The sequence below is a fragment of the Miniopterus schreibersii genome, assembly GCF_964146895.1.
Source record: "Miniopterus schreibersii genome assembly, chromosome: 11".
Lineage (NCBI taxonomy): Eukaryota > Metazoa > Chordata > Mammalia > Chiroptera > Miniopteridae > Miniopterus > Miniopterus schreibersii.
In genome coordinates this window covers 28,672,509-28,697,952 of record NC_138111.1, presented here as the reverse complement: position 1 = coordinate 28,697,952, position 25,444 = coordinate 28,672,509, and the positions used below count along the sequence as shown (strand labels likewise).

Below are 25,444 nucleotides of genomic sequence, written 5' to 3'. Positions count from 1 at the left end.
CTTTGCCCTGTATGTATGGTGACTTAAGTGTGCAAGATAAGTTTAATACCTGTAAAAAACTACTTCCCCTAGCATTTGTTAGGCCATACTTTGTAATTAATTTCAGCTATGTACATGGAATAGCTTAGACTGAAATGCTAGGTATATGTGTTGACTTTGGTGTATGACCCTTTATTGTTAAGCTATGAAGTTAAAATTTTGTATTTAACTGGCAGTCAGACAAAGAACTTGATTTGTAGAGAAGTGTTAGTTTGTATAGTTGTATTAAGTGGGATTCATTGTGATGCCTCTGCATTTATTCTATTGCCTCAGCTGTTACTTGAAGGTGGCATGCCATATGATTTGACCTGTGGTATCAGTGGTAGAAATGATACCTTTCTAAAGAAGAGGTTTATCATCTGCTTCTTGAGGGCTTGCACATGTAGAATTGCATTCCCTTTGGTGCCATCTTTTTTTTAATATATATAACTATATCAGTCCTTGGTTATGTTTTTCCCCCTTCTCTTTGGACCATAAGCCTTAGAGTAGTGACTTCGGGAGCAGGCTAACTTAGGTTGAATGATGAGAGGTTTACATGGAGAAGTAATTTGCATGTATGAGATAGGAAGGTGTTTTTTAGGTATGTTACAGGCTTACTTTAAACCATTTAACTTATGCTCCAAAGTAACTGTAATTTAATGTTGGTAGTATAGCAAATTATGAATAGCTTTAATTGTATGTTTAAAAGTCATGTTCACAAGCTTAAATCTGGATATCAGAACTTAAGCAATTCTTGAAATGTATGAATGTCTCCTTAATATACTGATTACAAAGCATTTCCAGCGTGTCACTACAGGCTTTTTTTTCTCCCCCCAGAAGAAAGCATTAGCTTTTCACTAATTAAGATAGGTAACTTTTCACTTAACTAGTTAAAATGAGTAATACCAAAAAATATCATTAACTGTAGTTAAATATTTTCTATTAAGTGGGTGGAGAGTGAAAAGTATCAGTCATGAGGGAAATGCAAATCAAAACCAGAGTGAGCTACTACTTCACATCAAGTAATACAATAACTCAAAATGAAAGCAGATGAGAATGGAGAAGTTGGAACCCTGTACATTGCTGGTGGGAATGTTAAATGGTACACTTGATATGGAAAAGTTGGGCAGCTCCTTAAAAAGCCAAACATCGAATTGCCATATGACCCAGTAAGTACACTCCTTGATTCAGATACTTGCTGTGGCAGTGTTTATTCTTGTGTTACTTGTATTACATAAACAACTGTAAATCTACTTTTGCCCACCCTACATGTGACACAAAAGGACAGATACTATATAGTTCCAGCTATGTGAAATATCTAGGCAAATTCAGGGAGAGATTACCAAGGGCTGGGGGGAAGGGGGAGGAGAGGAATGGAGGGTTAGTGCTTAATTATTTCTGTCTGGAGTAATGAAAAGTTTTGGAAATAGTGATGATTGTATAATGCTACTGAATTGTACACTTAAAAGTGGTTAAAAGTAAATTTTATATGTCTTACCACAATAAAAACCTTTAAGAGAAAATAGAAATCACTAAAAGAATAGTTATAGCCTAGAGAGGCAGAAACTGACAAGGCTGTAGTCTTTAAAAAGTGCCTTAGAACACTGACCAACACAGAAATAAAGTGCATCCACACAAGTGCAGTTCCTAACCCCAGCACTGTTGCTTTCTCTGTGATGCTTATCCCCATCCATTCACACTTTGAGGGAGTAAGAATAGAGGCCAATTATGTCCCATGAGGGTGCTGTGGAACGTGGTAACCAACCTTCCTATATGTGAAATTAGCATCATATCTTTTCTGCATACGGCACTGGTTTTCAACCTTGGCTACAAGTGGAATTACCTCAGAAGCTTTAAAATTTATTTTAGTTCTACCCTCCAGGGATTTTAATGTAACTGAGCTGGATGTAGCCTAAGCATCTGGATGATCAGGTACAACCAAGTTTCAACACTACCAATATGGGGCTATACAGGGTGTCCCCAAAAAATGTATGCACTTTGAATAATTATAAAGGCAGTGTTTATTAAAATACATTTCCTTTAACAGCTATTAACTGTTAAAGTGTGTATATATTTTGGGGGATGCCCTATATTTATATTAATCAACTAGGACAGAAATGCCACTTAGAATGAATGTGGAAGTTCAAACAGTGGCAGCCCTTGCTACTGCAAGTAAGAGTTTGAGGCTCAGACCAAGGGAGCATCCTAGCTTAGACTTCACAATTTTTCTTTCGAAATAGTGTGGGAAAACGAAACAGGCTCTAAAAGCAGGGAATGAAAATGCTAGTAAGCTACAATAATACAAATTAACTCAAGGGTTCTGAAGTTTTGTACCTTGTATCACTTAATTTGGTTACAGCAATCTTGTGAGCCTGACAGGACAAGAATCAGTACATACAGTCAGCCCTCTGTATTCTTTGGTTCTGCATCCATGGATCCAACAAACTAGATTGAAAATATTTAGGAAAAAAATCCCAGAAGGTTCCAAAAAGCAAAACTTAAATTTGCCACAAGAATCAAGCGGTCCTAGCAAGTTTTGCTAAGCGGTTATTGAGTGTCAGACCGAAGGGTCCGGGGTTCAATTCCAGCCAAGGGCACATACCTCAGTTGCAGGCTCGCCCCTGTTGGGGCATGTGCAGGAGACAACCAATCACATCAATGTTTCTCTCTGAAAAAACAATGGGGGAAAAAGTGATGTGTAGGTATACCCTGCTGTAGCCTATATGCAAATGTCATTTTATATAAGGGTCTTGAGCATCTTCTCGATTTTGGTGTCTGCAGGGTGTCTGGGAACCAATCCTCTGCAGATACCGAGGGACCTGTACTCTATAGGTGAGGAAACTGCCCTCTAGTCTACTGGTTCTCAAACTGTCAGAGTTTCTGATCCTGTATGTCTAGGGTAGGGCCTGAGATTTTGCTTTTTCAAACAAGTTACCAAGTAAGAATTGTTCTGGCCCAGGTAAATGACAGCAGAGACTGGAATCTAGATTCTTGTAATTTAGTTCTTCCTATTCATCTCACCGCCTGTGGCCAATTTAGATAAATTTTAACAGAATGTGGAGAAAATCAATGGATTCTTTCACAAACGAGAAGAAACTGACAGCAGTTTGATGCAGAGAGTAAAGAAATTGAGCTTTGGAGTCACCTGGTTTTCAGTGTGCGCTCCATGAGCAAGGTGCAGAAACATGTTTCTTGCTGTGCATTATGGAAATAAGCTGTATTTCATAAAATGGTTCTAAGAATTAAGACTGCTACATAGGAAGGCCTCAATAAGTATGGTTTACTAGTGCTAGCAATGCAAGTTGACAAATTTAAAAACTGGCTGAAGATACAGCATTGTATCAGACTATTAGGAAAACAAAAATTGGGTGTTTTCCAGAATCATTAATTCAACAACCGAGTGGGAGATAGGACAAATGTACTCTCTCTCGCAGAGTTAACTTTAATGCCAGGTATTTTAAGTTTTCAGATCTAAGGAGATCATCAGTTAAATGGGCGAGGTGCAGCAGGGTGCCTCCGTAGGAACCTGACACGACACGCTTAGTTTCACAAGGGAATAGCCACTGGATATCTGCATCCAGGCTCCATTCGTTTAGTCTACGACTGGCACTGTGATGACAAGCCAATAACATGATCTCCGACTGCCAACATGTAACGTGGAAGCAGCCCACTGGCGCAGTCGGACGCCTCCAGACGCTGGTGGCTGGTTCCAACGATGGCGCAGGCGCGGGGCGCTCCGGCAGCTGGTGAGGCCTCCGCTGGCGCTGCTCAGCCCGGTTCAGACCAGGGACCGCCGCAGGGGCGCGCCCAGGCACCTTGCGCACGCGCAGCCGGCCCTCCGCAGCCAGCCCGCCCCCCTCCCTCCCTGAGACAGGCAGTTCTGCGGCGAGGCTGTCACGTGGCCTGCCCCTCTCCCACTTGGGCCTGTCCCTGGGGTGCCCCCTGCCTTCTGTACCTGAGACATAGTCACACGGGCCTTAAGAAAATTTAAGTGCAGAGTAAGGGGAAGTGCGCGTTTCCACTTTTGAATAAAAGTAACCGTCTTTAGGTGTGGACAAAACGAAGTAGACAGATGCCTAAGGATTACTGGGAAAGTAGATTCATTTTTCCCCAGCTTTGCATTTGTTACACCAATGCATTAGTTTACTAAAAAGAAAAAATACATACTTAATGGCTGCCAATCTAGGCCTCTCCTCTATGCCTGGTCTCCCCCGACACTACCATTTGTCCAGCGCTTGTCCAGCACATGCCTTGCCGCTACGCCTGTGCCACACTGTAGTGCCTAGATAGACTCCTGCTTAGATTGCCAAACCCCTTTTATGCTCAACTCCAGGAAGCCTGTCCTAATTCAGCAGGCTGGATTAGATGCCCTTCCTCCCATTATTAAAAAAAACCCTCAAGATTTTCTCTTATTCCACTACTTTCATTACTCCTTTAACTTGCTTTTCTTCCCTATCCTAGGCCACAAACTGACCTTTTTTAACCACCCTCAGCACTAGGTGCAGGAACAGAACAGGTGTTGGGTAAAAGTGCCTAGAAGGAATAAGCAACACGTGCTGCCTGGATTCTTGCCCTTCAGGAGCCTGGGCACAAAGCAGGCATTTTACAACTGTCAGTTCATGAGGCCTAGGGCTAAATCAAAAATCCAGTTTCTTCAAGGTTTTTCTAAGGAACTTTAGCACAAGCTGATTCTTTTCCACTTTAAACTTCTTTTGCTTAAGCAAAGGCTTCCTTTTACTGGTATGGCAGGCTACAGTCACATGAATTCATGGCTGTGTTCAAATCTCAAAATGGCAGCATATGACACACATTCTGTAAAAAAATTACCGGGAAAAATTTTTAATTTGGGGAATATGATTGAAAAGAAGGATTTCTTACTGCTGTTAAGAATTAATTCAGCCAACATGGAGCATTACTATTTGCTAGGCACAGAATTAGACTATATTTCATATTACAATCAAAGGTAAATAAGACTGCAAAACTTTTAAAAAACTCTCTCCACTAGTTTGTACCTAATAAATGCTAAAATTACACAGGGACATAAAGACTACACAAACTAATAAGGTTTCACTTTCTTGAAATGGTTCCTGGCACAGTACCTTCATACATCAGCACAGATGCTCCATCTTCCAACACCCTTGGTTGAAACATAAAAGAGACACCCACATGCAAAGTATTTTCAAGGATTTTGTTGGCTTTTAACATTTTTTCTTTAGCTAACTGGTAATGATGCACATAGCAAAAAAGACTTTTCTAAATCTCAGGTCCTTTTCTAATTTTTCTTCAGAACAATAACACATTTGCAGTGCCAAACCCTCCTTCAACAAAGGGAAGTACCAAAACTGAATTCTTATAATGGATTCTGCCACTAGGTCTATCCAGAAGATTCAATAGTATTCCCTGGAGTTGGCCAGAACATTTGAGACTGCACAGCTAATAAGAATGAGTGGAAGGATCATCAGTGAAATGAGATCCTAGGGAACATCCAACCTTTTCATATCCAGTCTCTTCTACCCAGGAGTTGACTTCCTACTGTATTTAAGATTCAGGCACAATAATGTCCACGTCTCACCCATTTCATTAGATTCTAAGTAAATGTGTTAACTAGATGAGCACTTTTTTATATTTAAAGACAAAGCCTCCAGAAAGGTGTAAAGTTTATTACCATCTTAAAAAAAAAAAAAAGGAATTAACTACTGAACGTGGGACAGTTCCTTATTTACAAGTTTACTGCAAGGAGGCACATTTTAATCAGCATTTCAATAATCAAGGATTACAATTTTTCTAGAAATATCAATAATTTCACTCTCCAGGTAAAAGATCATTGAAAACATTAAAACATTAAGTGACCACCCCAATTAGAAACAGACAAATGAATACCTTAAAAATATGTAAAAAAGGGCAACTGCTACTTAAACATGAACTTTCACAAAATTATTCTTGTGCCTAATTCAGACAATTTACTCAGAAAAGCTGGCCAAAAAAAAAGCAACACATGAATATGTCTTCATTTAAGTACATGCTCTCAAGCGAGTTTAAAGAAAAAAAGTCAAGTTAGGGTTTCCAGAGTTTTAGGAGTCCATCTTCACTGTAGGTAGCGATCAGGTTCTGATGAGGATGATGTGCAATACCAATCACATCCTTCTCATGAACCTGGAAGGGGTAAAGCACAGGGTTAGAGTACATAGGTCTATAAAAAAAAATAAATCACTCTGAAGAGGCATCCAGAGCTGAGTGGGAGAGAATAAGAGCGAAGCTTCCACTTTCCACCAAAGGAATCAATCCTAAGACAGCCTCAAAGAGGGCTAAACAAGCACACAAACCAGAAACACAAACAAGGCTATTACATTGCTGTTCATATTTTTTTGTACAGTTTTTCATACTGTGTGAACTTGGAACTTCGTCCCAAAACAGTAGGTGAGACCAAATGATTCCTTCAACTCAATGAACTTGGATTGTCCAGGCCCCTCAGCCAGAGGACATTCTCCACCTCACCCTGTTTTGCTCACATCTTAGATCTATACTGCAGGCTTCCCAGGGCAGGCGCACCAAAAGTTCACTCAAAAATGCTACAAGGCAAGAGATTATTCTCTAAAATAGGTTTTGTATAGAATTTTTTGTATGTTCACCATACCATTTCTTCCTGGACCACAAAGATTACATTTTCCCTGTCCCACTTGCATTTAGGTGTCACCATGAGACTAAATTCTAACCAAAAACAAATGAGGAACAAAGTAATCTAAGCTACTTCCAGATGTGGGTCTTAAAAACATCCAATATAGCCCTTCAGCTATCTTTTTTCCTACTGAGATCTTAGAGACCATATATAGTGGTACCTCAGTTTTCGAACATCTCTGTTGACAAACATTTCAGTTTAGGATTAATGTAAACCTGAAAGTAAATGCTTCGGTTTTCGAACATGCCTCAGAAGTGGAACATGCCACACGGCTTCTGCTGAGGGCAAGATCCTGAGGCCCAGCTGTTGGCTGTGGATCCCTTGGTTTTCGAACGTTTCAGAACTCGAATAGTCTTCCGGAACGGAGTACATTCGAAAACCGAGGTACCACTGTATTCCAAATGACACAGCTAAAAGATGGGGGAGGGCTATCCAACTCATATCACATAAGAAATAAGCTTTGATTGTGTTAAGTCACTGAAATTTGGGGACTGGATATTACAACAGCTGGCATTAATTACTCCTTATACTCACTCACAACATGAGCTGTTTAAAAACATCATAATCAAATCGATAGGATAATGTAAAAGTAATTTGCCTTTGTAAGGACGTGGACAGAAGTAGCTATATCTGTCACCCAATCCCCCTGAGAAAGACATGGCTAATTTAGCTGGCTAGCCAGGCATATTCCCTTTTTACTCTGCTTTATGTACACTCACCCTATCTACTTGAAGCTGAGGGCTCAATGAAGGATGACTTTTCTTGAGAGAGGTGGTAATTCCATACAATTGCTTATGGGTCCTTTATTTTATTTAGTGATACATTTTTATATTTTTTATACCAAGATTCACACTGATAGCAGTCAGGAAAAGGTTTACTTCAAAGTTCAGAAGACAAAAGCATTAACAAAATTTCTTTAGATGGCCTTAAATCAGTTAATACTCACTGTCAAAGTTCTCTCCAGTTTGCCAGTGACTGTGCTAAAACAGTAGAGCACAAAGTCCTCCCCAACACAGTAGATCCATTCACCACGGGGAGAGAGGGCACAGCAAACAAAGTCACCACCTTCTCTCTTACCAGAGCTGAAGCTTCTGACAATCTAGATCATATCACAGCCCAAGGCAAAAAATAAAACATCTGGATTAGCAGCAGTATAAATGGGTATCTTTACATTGTTATTTTGTATTTCGGTTTTCTGACATTTACAATTAGATCGCCAATTCCATTCATCATATGCTAAATCCTCTTGCCTGAGAAATATTCAACAGATGGGCTCTCTAAAGTCAGTGGCACACAGAAATTTAGACTTCATATGTCCCAAGTCACCAATCCTGCTCTTTAGTCTACTGAGCTAGTTTTACCCTGAAGCGAATTCATTACCACACATAAAACAATTTCTAAGTCAATATACCACACTGGTTCTCAATGCTCTGTGGAATCGTGCTCCCCAGTTTCCACTCTCTAACAGAGTAAGATGTTCTCCCCATGCAGGCTGGAACTCTTGTCTCCAAGACCTTGTTTGCTCTATTTTATATACCATTTAAAATCCTCACAACTCAAACTGAGAGAAACAAATTGCAAAGGTTATAAAAGGTTATATACCATATGATTCCATTTATCCACCAGTCTCAAAATGACAAAATTATAATAATGGAAAACAGACCAGTAGTTAAAGTTGATGGGGAAGGTTTGACTATAAATGTGTAGTATGAGGAAGTTTCTTTGGGGGTGTGAAACAGTTCTGTAACCTAACTGTGGCGGTAGTTACATAAATCTACACATGCAATGAAATTTCATAGAACTATTAACTTCCTGCCTCAAAATAAATGAATGTAAAAACTGGTGAAATCCCAATAAGGTTGTACTTGAGTTAACAGAATTGTACGAATGTCAATTTCCAGGTTTTGATAATTGTACTATGGTTACATAAGATATTATCATCAGGGAAAGGGTACACAGGAACATGTTACTTTTTCTGCAACTTCTTTATGAATCTAAAATTATTTTTGTTCGATAAAATGTCTTTAAAAAGTCAAGCAGAAAACTAGGTAGTGGGCAGCTATAGCTATTATGCAAGGCCCAGGAGATGCCACAGACCACCATCTCAACCAAGGGTTCTAAACTACTAATTTCTATCAGGGATTAAAGGAACAGAGTTCTATACACCAGCCTCTGGGTCTTCTCCATGCTCAGCAGAATCCCCAAATGCCTAAGCCAACATTTCAATAGCACCACGTATTCCCAGGACTTGAGACCTCAACCTTGAAGCTTCAAATGTCTCTGGGGCTACAAACGTGAAGTTCCTTGGGAACCATGCAAATGTGCTAATTACAAATATACATCATGAAGACATGGTTGCCCTTCTTCTATTAGAGTTCTACCTTAGATCATGTGGTAGCTAGATGTCCCAAGTTTGTAAGTGACATACTCGATCTCCCCCACTAGGACAGGAATTGTTTTCTAAAAATCTTCAATGAGATTCTGCAGAGGCTTAAAGACAGATAAGAACCTCATTTATCCAAACGATGCAAAGGAAAGAGCATAATGTACAAAATCCCTGGGGAGAGGAGGTAACTTCTGAAAAGCCAAGAATATAGTTTAAATAAGCATTTGATTAACAAATACAGTGTATATGGTTTTTGGAGTGGTGAACCCATATTTGGCTACTAGAAGGGCGAGGACCAAGACATGCTGATTTGGGAATGGTCCACAGGATCCATGCAAAGGCACTTCCTGAGCACTCACCTGCCCCTGCATATTCATGATGACCACTGTGTTTGATCTGTTGCACACCACAAAGTGCTCTGGGTTTTTAGGAAGCAGGATCACACTGTTGACAGTGATGTCTGTCCCTGCAGTGCTGCCTAGGGATTTAAAGGTATTTGAACATTCTGTGGTCTTCATATTCCAGATCTATAACCAAAAAAAATTTAAAGCATAAATAAATTTAAAGCATAAGAATTTCTAGTTTTGAAGTTTTAAACAATGAAATTAGATGACTAAAAAAGAATAAATTGACTCAGAAAAGAAATAGTTATTGACATGAGATGTGCTTAGAGAAGGGATGGATCAAATATTGATGGCCATAAGCATTACCTGGACACCACTCACTTACTGAGGCATAAAAGCCTCAAAGGCATGGACTATGTTGTGTCTTCTCTGCCTTCAACAGAGCTTGGCACAAAACAGATGTTGAATACCCACAGACGAGGAAATAGTTGCCCACTAGTTAGTTACCCTACTGTTTATTTTCCTAATAAACACTGTACTTATCTGTCCCTATCTCCTCTCTAAAGCCCAGCTGCCTAGAAGAGAAATGAACATTTCAGGTATCAAGAGTTCTAAAGCTTTTAGTGTTTTCTGTCTAAAAAGTCAGTGAGATCTTTACCCCACACACTGCAGAACTAAAGGAAAAGACCTCAAAACAAAGAGGCCTATATAAACCACTTCCCAATGGCATTTTACATCTTCTGAGATCCTATACATAGCACAAAGAGGGCAAATCCCATGACTGAAGTACCAAGAGCTTTGTGTATTTCCCCATTCATCCTGAGGAAAAGTGTATCTCCTACCCTCAGGTTTCTGGTTCAATCCCCAAGCCAGAACAAACCTTACAGCATGGTCTTTTAGGTGTTCGTTTTAAAATGTTGAGGTCTTTTGCTGCAAAGCACTCACTTGCATAATCCAATTTAAAAGCAGACTCAGAATGTAAATGCAATGTCTCAAAGATCCTTAGCAATTTACTATTTGGATTTTTCACCTTTTCTAGGAAATAAGGCTCTCTTAAAATAAATCTCTTAAGGTACTGAAGATCCATTACTTTCAGCTGAGAGTTGAGGGCATTAAGTGTCTGAGAGAGGGCTTGGTTTTACTCTGATATTTTCTGTTCCTCTAGGGCAGGGGTGGGGAACCTTTTTTCTGCCAAGGGCCATTTGGATATTTATAATATCATTCGAGGGCCATACAAAATTATCAACTTAAAAATTAGCTATGAAAAAAGCTACTAGATTTATTGAATTTTGAGTCCCACCTATGGTTGCCTTGGCAGGGCCAGACTAAATGATTTCAAGGGCCAGACATTCTCTAGGGGTTCTACTCTATACCCTTTCTGTTCCTCCATAAATGCTATTAGGAAGGTCCTAATGTGGGGGCCAGGGGTGGGATGAGGCTGTGCAAGAAAAAAGACAGTTACTTATTTGGTCACTGAGCCCTTTGTGAATTTGCTGCAGGTGGATCATACCTATGGCAAAATCAAATTTAACCACTGTAAATGGGGGATGACTTAAATTTAGGACTCCACACCTTTCCTCTTTTCCTACACACGCTGAGGTCTGATTTTGTAGGTTTGAGATTTGAGGCTCCTAGGCTAACAGGAATTACCCACAGAATACTACTATTGTCTCAGACTCACCTCAATTATAGCTAAAATAGCTAGTAAAGAGGTTTTACCCCACCAAAATTATCACCATTATTATCACCATTACTACTACAAAAAACTCCTCAAAGGGCAAAAACGGGATAACTCAAAATAAACCAGTAGCAAATACTTAACCTTTACAGTGCCATCAGAGGATGCACTAATAATATAATGTCCATCTTGTGTAAATGTTGCTTCGTTAACAAACGAAGAATGACCACGAAATTCCTTCAGGGTTTTCCCAGATTTTAAGCCATGAATTCTATCACACATAAAAGGAAATGAAAAGAACAATTAATATTCTATATATTATGGTTGAGAACAAGTGTTGAATGCATTTTAGATGAATTATAGAAGCTCTTATTATAATATTAAGTGAAGAAATGGCTTTGCATTTATGTATGCAGTATAATTTTCATGTCAAACTATCAAACAAAAGGTTGGCACAGAGACTGGAAGAAAATATGCCAATAATACCACAGGTTTCTGTTCAGGGACAGACTTTCAGGTCTTGGCTGGATCCTAGGAATCTGTATTTGTAATATGCCCTCTAACATGATTCTGATACAGGTGGGTAAAGACTCAAGTAGACAAAATAATAGAACGGTGTCAGCTGTACTCTAACTGGGGAAATGAGATCTCACATTCCTTACTCTCCATATAATACCACCCTGGTAAAAGTGTAAGGAATCACTACTACTTCCTTTCAGAGCTTCATAACATCAAGACCAAGTGAAGGCAGTTTGGGGATTCTTACTTACCTAATTGTCTGGTCAAAAGAGGCACTAAGGATCTGACTGCTATCCTTAGAAAAGCTTAGACAGGTGACACCTTTACTGTGTGCCCTTTCAAATCTCCTTAAACACTGTCCACTCTGAATTTTCCATACCTTTATAAAAAAAAAAAAATAGTAATTGTAAACACTTGTAAGTAGTGTCCACAGAGCCAAGCAAGATGCAATGCTCACTAATGTACTAAGACAGCATTAAAAATGCATGCTAATAGCTTAATATGATATGTCTGGTTCACTCAGTACAATGATAACTGAATCCTTTGAAAGTTAAACCTCTTTCCTTATAAATTATTAAAACAAAAATTTAGACTCTAAGTTCACTTAGCAGAGACCACTTCTGTATTTTACCTAGCCCAGGACATTTTACCAGCAATTAAATACAAGCCACAGCTAATCAGCTGCAGACTATCCCATTCCCTAAAAAAATCCCATCAGCTAAAAACAAAGTACAATACATCATACAAAGTGAGCAAGAGTGGTACAGCAGGAAGGGCATAAGCCCCAGATCTATTACTTACTAACTGCGTGACCTTAAACAAATTATTGGACCTCCCTAGGCAGAGTTCTTATTAGGATTAAATAAGAAAAAGTAAAGTGACTAGCACAAAGTTGATGCTCAATAAACAGTAGCTGTTATTAAGCTGCATACCATACATAGGACACTACCTCATTACAAAACTCTCTAAATGTCTACATACAAGTTTGTGCCATTAATCCATACCTTGATTTTTCCATCTTGAGCCCCAGTTGCTAACATTTCTGTATCTCTGCTGAAACACATGCAGAGGACAGCATCATCCATCATCATAAAGTTATCCTGGGCCTGGTACTTAAGATCCTAAAGGAAACAATGGTAAACAGTTATCAAACAGATAACCCAGATCTCTACAAACTCACTGAAAGCAGGATAATGGCTTGTACCTACTCTAAATCTCCAAAGCAAGTAGTAGTGGCATGCACACACATTCCTAATGAACAACAGAGAATGCTACGAATAAATAATTTTACACAATTCAAACACTGTAAAAAATGCCAACATAACAGCCTACATCTTTTGCTTATTAATCTTTTTTTTTTTTTTTTTTTAGAATAAACACGTTACGTTTGTTACATAAAAAAATATGGAACACCATATGAATTTGTGTATCATCCTTACACAGGGGCCATACTAATCTTCTCTGTATCCAATTTTAGTATATGTGCTATCGAAGCAAGCACGCTTACTAATCTTTTCTAAGCAAAATTTCCCTAGTTTCTTTTTTTTTAAATTGTTGGCACTATTACAGACGTCCCCTATTTCCCTCCACTTTGCCCATCTCCACCCAGCACCTGCCACCCCCCCCCGACCTTCACCACACTACTGCCTATGTCCATGGGCTACACCTACAGTTTCATATTGTACATCTTTAATAAATCTGAATTTATTTATCTTAGGAAAATAATGTGAGAAACTAATGTTTTTTTCCAAATTGTCATCTACAGTTCCTCAAACCATGTATTGACTACTATATTTATTTGTAATGATTTTTTTTAATTCTTATTTTTTAAATATATCTTTATTGATTTCAGAGAGAGGAAAGGAGAGGGAGGGAGAGAGATAGAAACATCAATGATGAGAGAGTCATTGATTGGTTGCCTCCTGCATGCTCCCGACTGGGGATCAAGTCCACAACCCAGGCATGTGCCCTGACAGGGAATCGAACCCCAATCGACTGCTCAACCACTGAGCCACGTCCAGCTGGGCTTGTGATGCTTATTTTATCCATTATTGTTCAAATAGAAGTATCTCTATTTTTCTAATTATAAACTGAGATTGCTTCATGGTTTAAAAAATAAAAAAAAAGACAAACTATAAAATATGTATAAAGTAGAAAGTGAAAATCACTCACAAATTCACTACCTGAGTAGAATTTAGTACTCTCTGATAAAGATTACAATTTAAGTCAGTGGATAGTCAACTATTTGGGGAAAAGATTAAATCTGAGCTACACTAACTTTATCTCCCTAAACAAATTCCACATGGATCAAAAATTGAACATAAAATGAAACGTAAAAAGACTAGAAGAAATTGTGGAAGAAAAGACGATTAAATAAGATGATACAAACGATTTTAGGTCTATAAAGCAAAACCATAAGCAAAATTAAAAGACAAAAGTGAAAACTGAAAAATATTTGCGATACATATCACAAAGGTTTACTCCCTCAAATTGTAAAAAGCTCCAACAAATCAACAAGATACAATCCAAAAGAAAAACAGGCAGCCCTGGCCAGTGCGGATCAGTTGGTTGGGTGTCATCCGTGCACCAAAAGGTTGCCAGTTCAATTCACAGTCAGGGCACATCCCAGGTTGTGGGCCCAATCCCCAGTAGGGGGAGTGCAGGAGGCAGCCGATGGATGTTTCGCTCTCACAATGATGTTCCTCTCTATTGCTCTCCCTCTAAACTTCCTCTCTCTCTAAAACTCAATAAAAAATATTTTAAAAAAAATAAATTTAAAAAAAAAAGGAAAATGGGCAAAGGATATGAACAGACTTCACAGAATAGGAAATACTGGTGGTGTTTCACATATTAAAAGATATTCTCTCACTCATAATAAGAGAAACACAATTAGTACTACAATAAGGTTAGATTGGGAATAAAAAGTAATTGCTCACACATACATACCCAGAATATTCCAGGAAGGTTACATAAGAAAGTGGTAACCTGGTTGGACCAAGGAAAGGGACTGACTAGTTGAGGGACAAAGGTGGAACCCACTACCCTTTACTGAACAACTTTGCTATTTTATAAAATACTGTATCAGCTGTACATATCACCCATTCAAAAAATAAATTCAAAGTGTAAAAATAACAGATAATTAAAAATAATAATTATTTCACTAGAAAAATTAATATATTTTAAATACTTTACCTTCCTGATTTTTCCAGTTGTAAAGTTCCATACTTCAATGAAGCCATCAACAGACCCAGTGACCAGATACTGACCATCTGGAGAAAATCGAGCACACTCCACATGTGATTTCTGACCAAACTGTTTCAAATGAAACAATGAAACAGATACATTTTTATCCAGTGGCCTTAAAATGGTTCCCATTTATCCTGAGGGGAAAAGGAGCCTAGGTGGCCTCCACCCCCCTGAGGGAGGTCCCCTTGCCCTTACCCTCCCAGGCCGTGTATATAGATTATAAATATATAAGGGGGCAAGGGGTGGGGGGAAGGGATTGTGGGGTTTGGGCCTTGATTCCCCTTCTCCCTGCTCCCCTGGTTCCCTACCCCTGGGGCCATTTGTTAAAATTAAGAAGAAAAAATGATTCCCATTTTATCCTTCTAAGAAACCCTGCCCTAGTAAAGTCATAGCTAGCTTACTCTTCTGGAGCACTGGAAGGACATTTCTGTACCCAGGCACAGGAAGGTTGTGGATATATTTTCTCTGACCAGTTTTATGTCTAGGATCTCAGCTGAAATTAGTTTTTTAATGTGAAGTTGACATTTCCAAAGGGAAAAAAAACTAATTTAACATGGGACTTAGAACAGGTAATTCTGTTAACCCAAACAGTAAGCTTTTACCAGAATCAGCCACTATTAGCATGGCTTTCACACTCGACTTAATGTGGCATATATTCCTGTTGTGCATATGAGGAAAAATAGTCACTTTTTCAACATAAATGTGTTTTCATACACTATTCTGTAAACAAACTTTCTACTAATCATTGTTTCATGACCTTCATTAATCAAGTGATAACATGGAGGTGACTAACTCTAAGAGAACTAATTAAAGCTGACACAGGCTGTTCACCTGGGAAATGTATCTGAGCACTGACCAGCAATCATGCAATAACAGGTGAAAACTGCAGAACACTAGACAGATGAGGACGAAGAAAAGCTCTGCTATGAATTTCCATTTAAATACCAAAAAAGGAAAGTGTGTGTAACCAAAATCTTAGCCCAGCAGCATAATTATAATAGATTTCTATTTATCTCAAGGCTGCAGCCAGGATAAAAGTACTGCTCAAAAATATCTTTGAATGCAAGTCAGAACATATAACCCAGAGAAGACACATTCAACACACTAAGCCAAAGTCAAAAGTTTTGAGGAATATGAATTATTTTAAAATCCATAAATTCAATGACAGCATAAATCCAAAAACTATAATATAAAAAAAGATGCTGAAGTAGCAAATCTACTTGTAATTCTGGAAACTGCTGCAATTACTTGATTGTGTTTTTTCCCAGAAAAGTCTCAGATTTAAAAAAAACACAAACAAGAACTGGCCCTAAGATGGTAAAATTATTTTCCTCAAATACCACATAAGCCCACTTTACAATCCATGCCTGGTGTTTTGCCTGACATGCAGCAGGCAAAAACACAAATATTGAACAAGACAAATATATTAAAAGTTCATAGTTAGTCCCAGGCTTAACCAAAGAGTTAATCATTCTTCCAAATGCAGGCTTCCTGGGAGAAAGTGCAAGGGCATACGATGGGCCAAACGTCAAATGTATGCCACTTGGTTATACAACTGAGCTGTGCCACTGCCAGGCCACAGGACCCCAGTGGTCACCAACAGCAACCCTGAATGTTGTCAGAGCTGGAGAATGAGCTTTGCTTCCTAACCCAAGTTCCTAGCACAGAGCCTGACTGAGCAAGCAAATGTTGAGTCCTCAACAACTGATTTACCACCTGGCTGAGTGTCTAAGAATCCTACCTTAATATGCCTGCTCAGCTGTGTAGGAAACTTTTCTTCTTCCACATCTTTGACAGCTGCTTTGCCTCGGAACAAATCTATGGTCATGCCAGGAGGAAGTAACCCCTGGTGCTGCTGCCACTTCAGTGCCTAGGAGAAAAGAAATGTACAATAATCTGCTTGGGTGCTTTTAAGATTGGATCCTGATTGCTCAAAATCAAGCCAGAAAGAATGAGGTTCACAGGAAACTGTGAGCCATCTAGTTTAGATGTGTGTCCTAAGAACACAGGCTGATCTCTGGGTGAAAGGAGGCTCTGAGAGCTGACAGGTCCATCTTTCCACACCTACTTTCTTATAGGTGTGACTCTTTTATTATAAATAGAATTTGGGAAACAAAAACCTCCCATAATTCCAACATCCAAACACAGCCACTGCTAGCATTTTAGATATTACCTTCTATTATTTTCTCCCTTATACACGTGTTTAATTAATGTAGCTGTAATTATACTATGTGTAAAGTTCTATATTCTCCTGTTTTCACTTAACATCAGATCATGCTATGCCATAATTATCATTTCAGTGGCTGTAAAATATATCCTATCTAGTGGATATTTAACAGTTTATTTAATTAACTTATTAATGGACATTTATAAACTTCTAATTTTTCACTCATCTAAATGCTGCTGCAATGAACTTCTTTGGACATAAGGCTTTTTCTATTTTGGGGTAGTCTCACCTTAGAATAGATTCCAAGAATAGGAATTATTATTATTTTTTTCAATATATCTTTATTGACTTCAGAGAGAGTAAAGGAGAGGGAGAGAGAGAGAGAAACATTAATGATGAGAGAGTCATTGATAAAGCCCGCAACCTGGGCATGTGCCCTGACCGGGAATCGAACCCCGATTGCCTGGATCCCAGGTCGACGCTCAACCACTGAGCCACGCCCGGCCGGGCAAGAATAGGAATTATTAAATCCAAAAAAGAACAGGAATGGTTAAGGCTCTTGATATACACTGACAAACTGTTTTTCCAAAAGTCGCAACTTCAACAGCACTCACAAGTATATTGAGTGAAAAAATCATGGACATTGGAGACAGGTGAGATCATCTGCCAAATGTTATTCTGACTCCCAATTTCATGAACTAAAAAAAGCAAAAGCCAAATTCCTAGAACTGCTGAAAGGATATGCAAAATAATATATATCAAGTCTATACGATAGGCACATAGCTCAATGTTTATTCCTTTTCCCCTTTGTTATATAAGAAAACTCAACAGTTCTAGATATCATTTTGAAACTTTGCTAACTTAACAAGTGGGAATGTATAGCCTGCTTTCGTCAGTTCTCTGGTTAATTTGAACTTTCCCGCACGTTTACTGACTAGATACAGTTCCTCTTCTGCTTTCCATTCATTTGTGTTCTTTGCTCACTGATCCATTGTCATTTTTCTTATCAATTTGTGAGCTTTTAATGTGAACAAGTTGTTTTTTATTATAACCTTATAGTTTTTTTTATCTTAAATTAAACTCTTAAGTGATTAAATCTGTTGACCTTTACCTGGGTGTTTACTCCCTAATCACAGGAAGTCCTTCCCTATCAGGTTTGATATATTATGTTATCTACTAGTTTTTCTATTTTCTTAAAATATATAACTTTCAATCTATCTGAAAATATGTTGTATAAAATTTGAGTGGAAGCTCTGTGCTGACCTTTCCCCCATTCTAAAGTAAGTGCCCCAAAACCATAAGGTGAATAATTCTTTCTTATTCCTAGGTTTTATGACATTCCCATTATCTCTTATAAATAACAGGATCAATCTCTTGCACTCTTGTTGCACTGGCTGCAACATGTTCTTCTGCCAAGTACCAAAATGATTCAATGATCAACAGTGTCCTTAAGTTATCCTAGATGAAATGATAAATTCTACGGTCACCCTGATTCTGCTCGAGAGCTTATGCTCTTAACCACTCATCTATACTGCCTCTCCCAGGAAAGATGAGGGTGGCATGACACAGCTGCTAGTACGTGTAGCTCCACAGATAGTTATCAATACATAGGATGTCTGATTTCTTTGGCTTGTACACATAGTTTATGTAAAGGGTAATTTCAGTTTCACAGACTTTAATTACCTGCCCCAGCAATGCCATGAGACGAGATGGAGGCACCACACTGACTTCCCCAGCTAAGGCCTGGGCAATTGCTGCTCTTCTCTTCTCTTTGCTACTTCCATCTGGGTATGCCTGAAAATGGAGAGGGGTAGCATCATTTCCAAGAAATGGTTACAAGATATGAGTGTACTTATTTTAAAAAAACAACAATCATCAAGCAGATACACTCAAAATGGAAAACATGAAAGGAAACTACCCAGTTAAACACGAGATTAATTGAATTAGTTCTTTAAAAATGACCTCCTAATTCTACCCACTTGCATTTCAAAAGAATGAGCTGGGACACAACTGAGGGACACAACTGAGGTCAGCCAATCCACATTGTTACTTCTGAAAGGAGTCTAAGCAAACAACATCAAAGCCAGGGTTGTTTTACCAGTTTTTGAAAAATCTGCAGAGCCAAGGATTCTTTTATGTTCTTCAGTAATTTCTTTCAGTCAAATGACCCCAGCCCAGAAGTTCTTCGCCACTTCTAACATTAATCTTGTCTTAGTAATCCTTTATCCTCATGGTTTCTGTGAGCTTACTCTAACTTTCCATTATTCAGTGTCTATTAAACTCCTCTTCCTCACATGTAGACTAGTAAAAGGCTGGGTTAGAAAGAATGAAAGTGTACACAAAAAAAGGTTTTGGAAAAATAAGATTGACAGTCACCATGCTCTACCAGTAAGCATAATCAGCTGAGAAGTAAGAGCATGAGCTTTTAAGAACTGAAAGAAAGGGCTGGAAGGAAACTGCAATTGTCAGGGGCAATGGACATAAATGCACAGTGAATATATACACCAGCAGTCAGGAAGCACTTCAGGGTCAGAAGCACAAGTACTTAAGCTAATGAGGAAATGATATCAGAATAAACTTTCTACTTCTTTACTAAGTGATATACAAGCCTCTAAAATGTGGTAATGTGGGGAAGGGAAGACTCTCCAACACTCAGAAAACTGATCAAGATTAATCTCTTTATTATATGCAAATTTCAACCAACATAGAAAAGTATTATCAAAAATTAAATCAGCCCTGGCCAGTGTGGCCCAGTGGTTAGAGCATCGGCCCACATACCGAAGAGTCATGGGTCCAATTCCTGGTCAAGGGCACGTACCTGGGTTGCAGGTTCAATCCCTGGCCCCGACCGGGGCCTTGTGCAGGAGGCAACGAATTGATGTCTCTCTCTCACACTTATGTTTCTCTCTCTCCCTCTTTCCCTCCCTCCCTCCCTTGATTCTCTCTAAAAATCAGTGGGAAAAATATCCTCAGGTGAGGATTAATAAAAAACAAAACAAAACAAAAAAATTAAACCAAAATCACAAAAAGTATCCAGTGAAATGGTTAAAAAGATTACATTATTGCATGTTTGCAAAATTAACAAGTATTTTTTGTTACCACAGTCATACCTCACGAGGATCAAAATAAGACCTGGCCAATAGGTTCTCCAGATGAATATACCGCTCTGGTTGCGTTTGTTTTAACATGATCATAGGGTCAGTCTGTCTTAGAAGAGACCTGGCTGCCCCCAATTCACGGAGCTCTATCAATTCCAGAACAACCTGGAGAAGTGAAAGAAAATGGCTGTGTCAATGCATTCTCTTAGTAATACTTGTTTTTCAGTACAATTTCTTGTGCAGAAATGGCCTATCAAAGTGATTTTCTATACTGGGAAATACCCTTTCTCCTTTTCAGGTAGACAACTGAAGTAATTGTAAGTAATAACTTCAATCCTTCAACTTCCACTCTCCATTTTTATCTACCAATCTCCTCTCCTCTCAGGCCATTCATTCAGAATATAGATGCTGAAGAAAACTAAAATGGGAATATCTGCATGGGCTTCAGAGAAATCTTTCTTCAGGTATCAACACTTTTTTGGGGAAATTAATGAATTCATGCGGATTGTAAAGAAACAAACCAACTACCCTATTTTTACCAACAACACTACATTCTTATGTCCCGAAACTCCTCTGTTCTTTTGCATAAAACATAATTTGTATGACCTTTGTCCTGGTTCCCTGGCATGGAGCTTCTAAAAACCCTCAAATTTTGCCAGTGATAAGAGTATCTTTGCTATTAATGAGCTCCCTGCATCACACCTAAGTTTGTGCTAATAAGATAACTCCATAGAGGAGCTGGTTACCGGAAAGATCAACCATGTGAGTGTAGGGTTGAAGCTTTGCGCTAGCCCAATCTCCAGGGAGCTGAAGATTGAATGAAACCCCAACAAAAACCCCAATGGAGCCTCCTGGTTGGTAGACACATTAATATGCCAGCTGAGAAACACACTGAGTCCATGAGGAGAGGGCATTGGAATCTCTGTGTTCAGGACCCTCCCAGACCTCACCCTATGTGTGCCTCCTTACGGATAGTTCCAATTTCTATCCTTAATAATAAAACTGCTATCATAAATACAGTGCTTTCCTGAGTTATATGAGTCATTTTTAGAGAATTATCCACTCTGGGGGGGTCCAGGAGACTCCCAAATTTATAGCATTTGTCAGAACTGTGAGTGGCCAGAGACCCTAAAGTGCAACTGATGTCTGAAGTAAGGGCAATTTTATGGAGAACTGAGCCCCTTAACTTGTAGGGTCTGTGCTAACTTTGGGTGGTCACTGCCAGAACTTGCAGTACACTAGTTGGTGTCAGAACAGTTGGTATCAGGACAGTTCATTTAATGATTACTTAAGAAATATTTTCAATTTGGGAAACTCTTGGCTTTTCCAAGAGAGAAAAAAAATACAAAGTAGCACTCAGACCTTGACAGTGTAAGTTTTAAGGGCTATTACAGCCCTACAGTGCTTGAAGGAATGCTCACTAATGCTTCCCAGTCAGGGGGCCCACAGTAAACCAACCCACAGGAATCAGCATCACCTCCACTCTTACCTGTTCATAGAGGTCAATGAGGGTTTTGTCTGGCAATTTCAGAGACTGTATAGCTTGTAAAACAGTGTCCCAGTGGCCACTATTAATGTCAGCCACAAAACTCTCAATGCTGTCCACGGTATTCAGAGACACAGTAGTCTCCTCCTGTAAGGTGGCTAATGCTCGGTGTAAACTGTTCTCTTTCAGGTACTGCATGATAAGACGGATCACACTGAAAAAAGAAAGCAAGCCATCCAGTTCAGGGATCCTCACTCACCAGAGAGGCCACAAAATAAAAGCCCATCCCAACTTATTTCTCCTAGTCAACCATCTTCCTTTCACTACGTACTTTCCATTTCTTTATCATATGACAAAAAACTTGCCAAAATCACAGAATCTAAGTTACAGGGGGCTTTGAGGATCATCTAGTCCTACCTCCATCTCAAAAATAGGAGAACTGGGGTTCAGAGAGGAGAAATAATTTGCCCAATGTCTCACAGTCAGCTAGAAAGGGAGCTGGTACCAAAGTGATTCTCTTACTTCCGAAGCCAGAGATCTTTTTATTATGCCAAGTTTCTTATTAATTTGTACAATTATATTGTTGCACACTTTAGTGAAATATTTAAACCTAGTCTAGTCACTGACATAAATATTCTAAATGCTTTTAGGATAATTTGGCTCACTTTTTAAATGACAACCAAAAACTGTGATTTGATATTTTTCTTAATAGGGATTTGTTGAACACAAAAAAGTAGAGCTATACTGTATATAAAAGTAAAGCAGCCCGGCTGGGTGTGGCTCAGCGATTGAGCATCAACCTAGGATTCAGGCAACCAAAGTTCAATTCCCAATCAGGGCATATGTCCAGGTTGCATGCTCGATCCCCAGGCTGGGGCGTGCAGGAGGCAGCTGATCAATGACTCTCTCATCACTGATGTTTCTATCTCTCTCCCTCTTCCTTCCTCTCTCTGAAATCAATAAAGGTATATTTTTTTAAAAAAGTAAAGCAGCCCAGCCGGACGTGGCTCAGCGACTGAGCGTTGACCTAGGATCCAGGCAATCAGGGTTGGATTCCTGGTCAGGGCACATGCCCGGATTGCGGGCTCGATCCTCAGTTGGGGCCGTGCAGGAGGCAGCCAGTTGGTGACAACTCTCTCATCATTGATGTTTCTCTCACTCTCTCTCTCCCTCTCCTTTCCTCTCTCTGAAATCAATAAAGATATATTTTAAAAAAGTAAAGCAGCCCGGCTGGGCATGGCTTAGCAGTTGAGCGTCGACCTAGGATCCAGGCAATCGGGGTTCGATTCCCGGTCAGGGAACATGCCCAGTTGTGGGCCTGATTAATGACTCTCATCATTGATGTTTCTATCTCTCTCTCCCACTCCTTTCCTCTCTCTGTAATCAATAAAGATATATTTAAAAAAAAAAAAGTAAAGCAAAGCTATGTGCCCCATTTGCAAAAATAACACCTACCTACTGCCAAATTTCCAGGATAAGTGAAATAAAAATGTTACAAATTTAGTTTCCCAAGGAAAAGAGGAGTCAGGTAATTGCCAAATATTGAGAGAATAAACATCCGTTTTCAACATGTGACAGAAAACTTATAAATTATTTATAGTTAAATATATGTTTATAGTTAAAACTTCTTGATCTTGGACTTAATGAGTTTAGTGAAAAATCTGTTCACATATACTGTAAAAGTTCACTGTATGATGCTGTGATACACTGTTTTCCTTCTCTTTCCTTATATGTGGCTCACAGTGCATTTCTAATGGACAGCGCTAGTATAGAGGGTCAGATTGTCACGGGGAAGGAATTTCAGATGGGAATTTAGTCAATTCTTTCTGGGGAGAGATGATAATCAGAGAATAATAACCAATCTTTATTATGTGTTTACAGTATACCAAATACTATTCTAAGCATTTTAGACATAATGATTTACTCCTCAAAATAATCATATGAGATAGGTTATTACTATTATGCCTATTTTACAGATGAGGATCTCACCAAGGAACAGATAAGTGGGAAAAAGAAGATTCAACTGGCAGTGTGGCTCTTGAGCATACATCCCTGACAAGAAAGTAAACAAAATACCTTCTTCTTAAAATCCCCTGTAGCAGGAAACTGATTACTGCTATTTGCAGTGGTCTTTTTTTTTCTCATGGCTCCTTTAAGAGATACCCAGGTTTAGATCACTGCTATTCTAGTACCTACTATCCTCCTTAACACACTTCCATTTGCACTCCCCAAATAAGACACTCCCCTGTAAAGACCTCTTATTTGGCATACCTAAAATAAAACCTACTTCCTTCAAACACGATGTAATACATTAAAGTTTAAAACTTTGGAGATCAATCGGCTGGGGTTTGAATCAGAGTTCTGTCACTTACTAACTGTGAGCTTGGGCAAGTCAGTTACCTCTGTGCTTGTATCCACATCTGTTAAATAAAATACCTACCCTGTAGGCTTGGATGACTATAGTGCTTATTGCATGACCAGCATAGAAAATACTTAGTAAACAGTAGCCATTACTGATAATAAAAATGTACAGCAACCCAAGACTGGGAGAATGGTCAGTGTCCACTATTATTCAGGTCCTAAATCATGGAATCCTTTCCAGCTTCTGTACTTGATTTAGTTGTTTTAACTCCAGCACTCTTTATCACTCTTCTTTCCTTTATTTTTCTCCACAATACTTCTCACCATCTGTTAAGCCTTATATTTTACTTACTGTTTTTGTCTGTTGTTTGCCTTCCCCAATCACTACATACATTCTATAAGGTGAAGGATTTTTGTCTGTTTTGTTCACTACGGTATCCGTCGAGGTCTAGAGCATTACATAGTACACTTCAGTATTTGTTAGATAAGTAAACCTCTTTTCATCACATGGCAGGTCTTCAGCACAAGTCCTCTCCCTCACTTACACTCAGAACACAAATGTTATTCTGGTGATTTAATTATTAAGTGTTGCCAAGGGCAAGGTGGAAGATGATGTCCTGGAAAAGTTCACTTAACACCCCCTTTGTCACTCATTAGTACCCCCGACTCCCAATCTATCATTCTTCTGGCCCAATCTCCAGATTCTGTCTCTCTTTTGTAGCTACACAGAGCTCACAGACTAATCAAAATTCAGCGCCAGGTAGAGCCTGTTAAAACAGCTAGTCGTTCATTCATTGCAAAGGCAGTGATGGAGCCTCTACGGTGCGCTAGGCACTGGGACTATAAGAAAACGGCCTCTAGGCGCCCATACAGGCTAGTGGGGTGGATAGAGAAACAGTGACAATACTGGGTTAAGGGCTGTGCAGAGCAAAGCAAAGGAGCCATGTAAGCACAGAGAAAAGGAATCACAGTTGTATTTAACAGAGGCAGGAAGAGGAGAAAGGCTTAGAGCCCAACCCCCTTGTGCAGATAATCAGAATGGAGCCCGGAGTGGAAGGGTAATCTGGGCAGTCACAGAGTGCGCCGGGAGTCGGCGACGGCTAGAGCTCGGGTCTGCAAGGAGAATTCCCCCGACCCCGGGCCGCCTCCCACGGGCCTTTGGGCTTCCCTTGTGGACCCGCCTCCGAGGTAGCCAGATCCAAGAAACTTCTTTGTGGGAAAGGAAGGCCCCTCCCCTTCCCTCCCCTGCCTCTCACACGCCTCTCCCTGAGCACCTTCCACTCTACACCCTTCCTCTCCCGGGCCCCGCCACTTCCCGAGCATCCGCTAGCGCGGGACTCACTCCGAGGACTCGATTTCGATCGACATTGCGCCCCAGTCCCGGCCGCAGGCCCCAGTCCTCTCTCAGGCCGTCGCGCAGCACACCAACGACACCTCCGGCGGCCGTCCTACGTCACTTCCGCCC

General features: G+C 39.5%; 1 protein-coding gene across 1 annotated transcript; it reads right to left on the bottom strand.

Annotated features, from left to right (window-relative positions):
• Nucleotides 1-5,724: 5,724 nt before the first annotated feature.
• SMU1 (SMU1 DNA replication regulator and spliceosomal factor) lies at nucleotides 5,725-25,444 on the bottom strand. Its single transcript, XM_081151815.1, has 12 exons — nucleotides 25,322-25,444; nucleotides 21,622-21,832; nucleotides 20,145-20,297; nucleotides 18,718-18,828; nucleotides 16,609-16,737; nucleotides 14,814-14,933; nucleotides 12,626-12,742; nucleotides 11,873-12,000; nucleotides 11,247-11,373; nucleotides 9,440-9,607; nucleotides 7,641-7,793; nucleotides 5,725-6,171 (listed from the first exon to the last, which is right to left on the bottom strand). Exons 1-12 carry the CDS (start codon nucleotides 25,345-25,347, stop codon nucleotides 6,073-6,075), a joined length of 1,542 nt encoding a protein of 513 aa, XP_081007941.1. The 5' UTR covers nucleotides 25,348-25,444; the 3' UTR covers nucleotides 5,725-6,072.

Excerpts from the sequence above, each read along its gene's own strand:
- SMU1 (XM_081151815.1), bottom strand. The coding sequence starts at position 25,347 with ATGTCGATCGAAATCGAGTCCTCGGA. Across the intron at positions 16,738-18,717 it reads TCATGGCATTGCTGGGGCAG|GCACTGAAGTGGCAGCAGCA; the intron begins GTAATTAAAGTC and ends CTTTTCTCCTAG. Across the intron at positions 12,001-12,625 it reads CTCAAGATGGAAAAATCAAG|GTATGGAAAATTCAGAGTGG; the intron begins GTATGGATTAAT and ends TTTTTTATAAAG.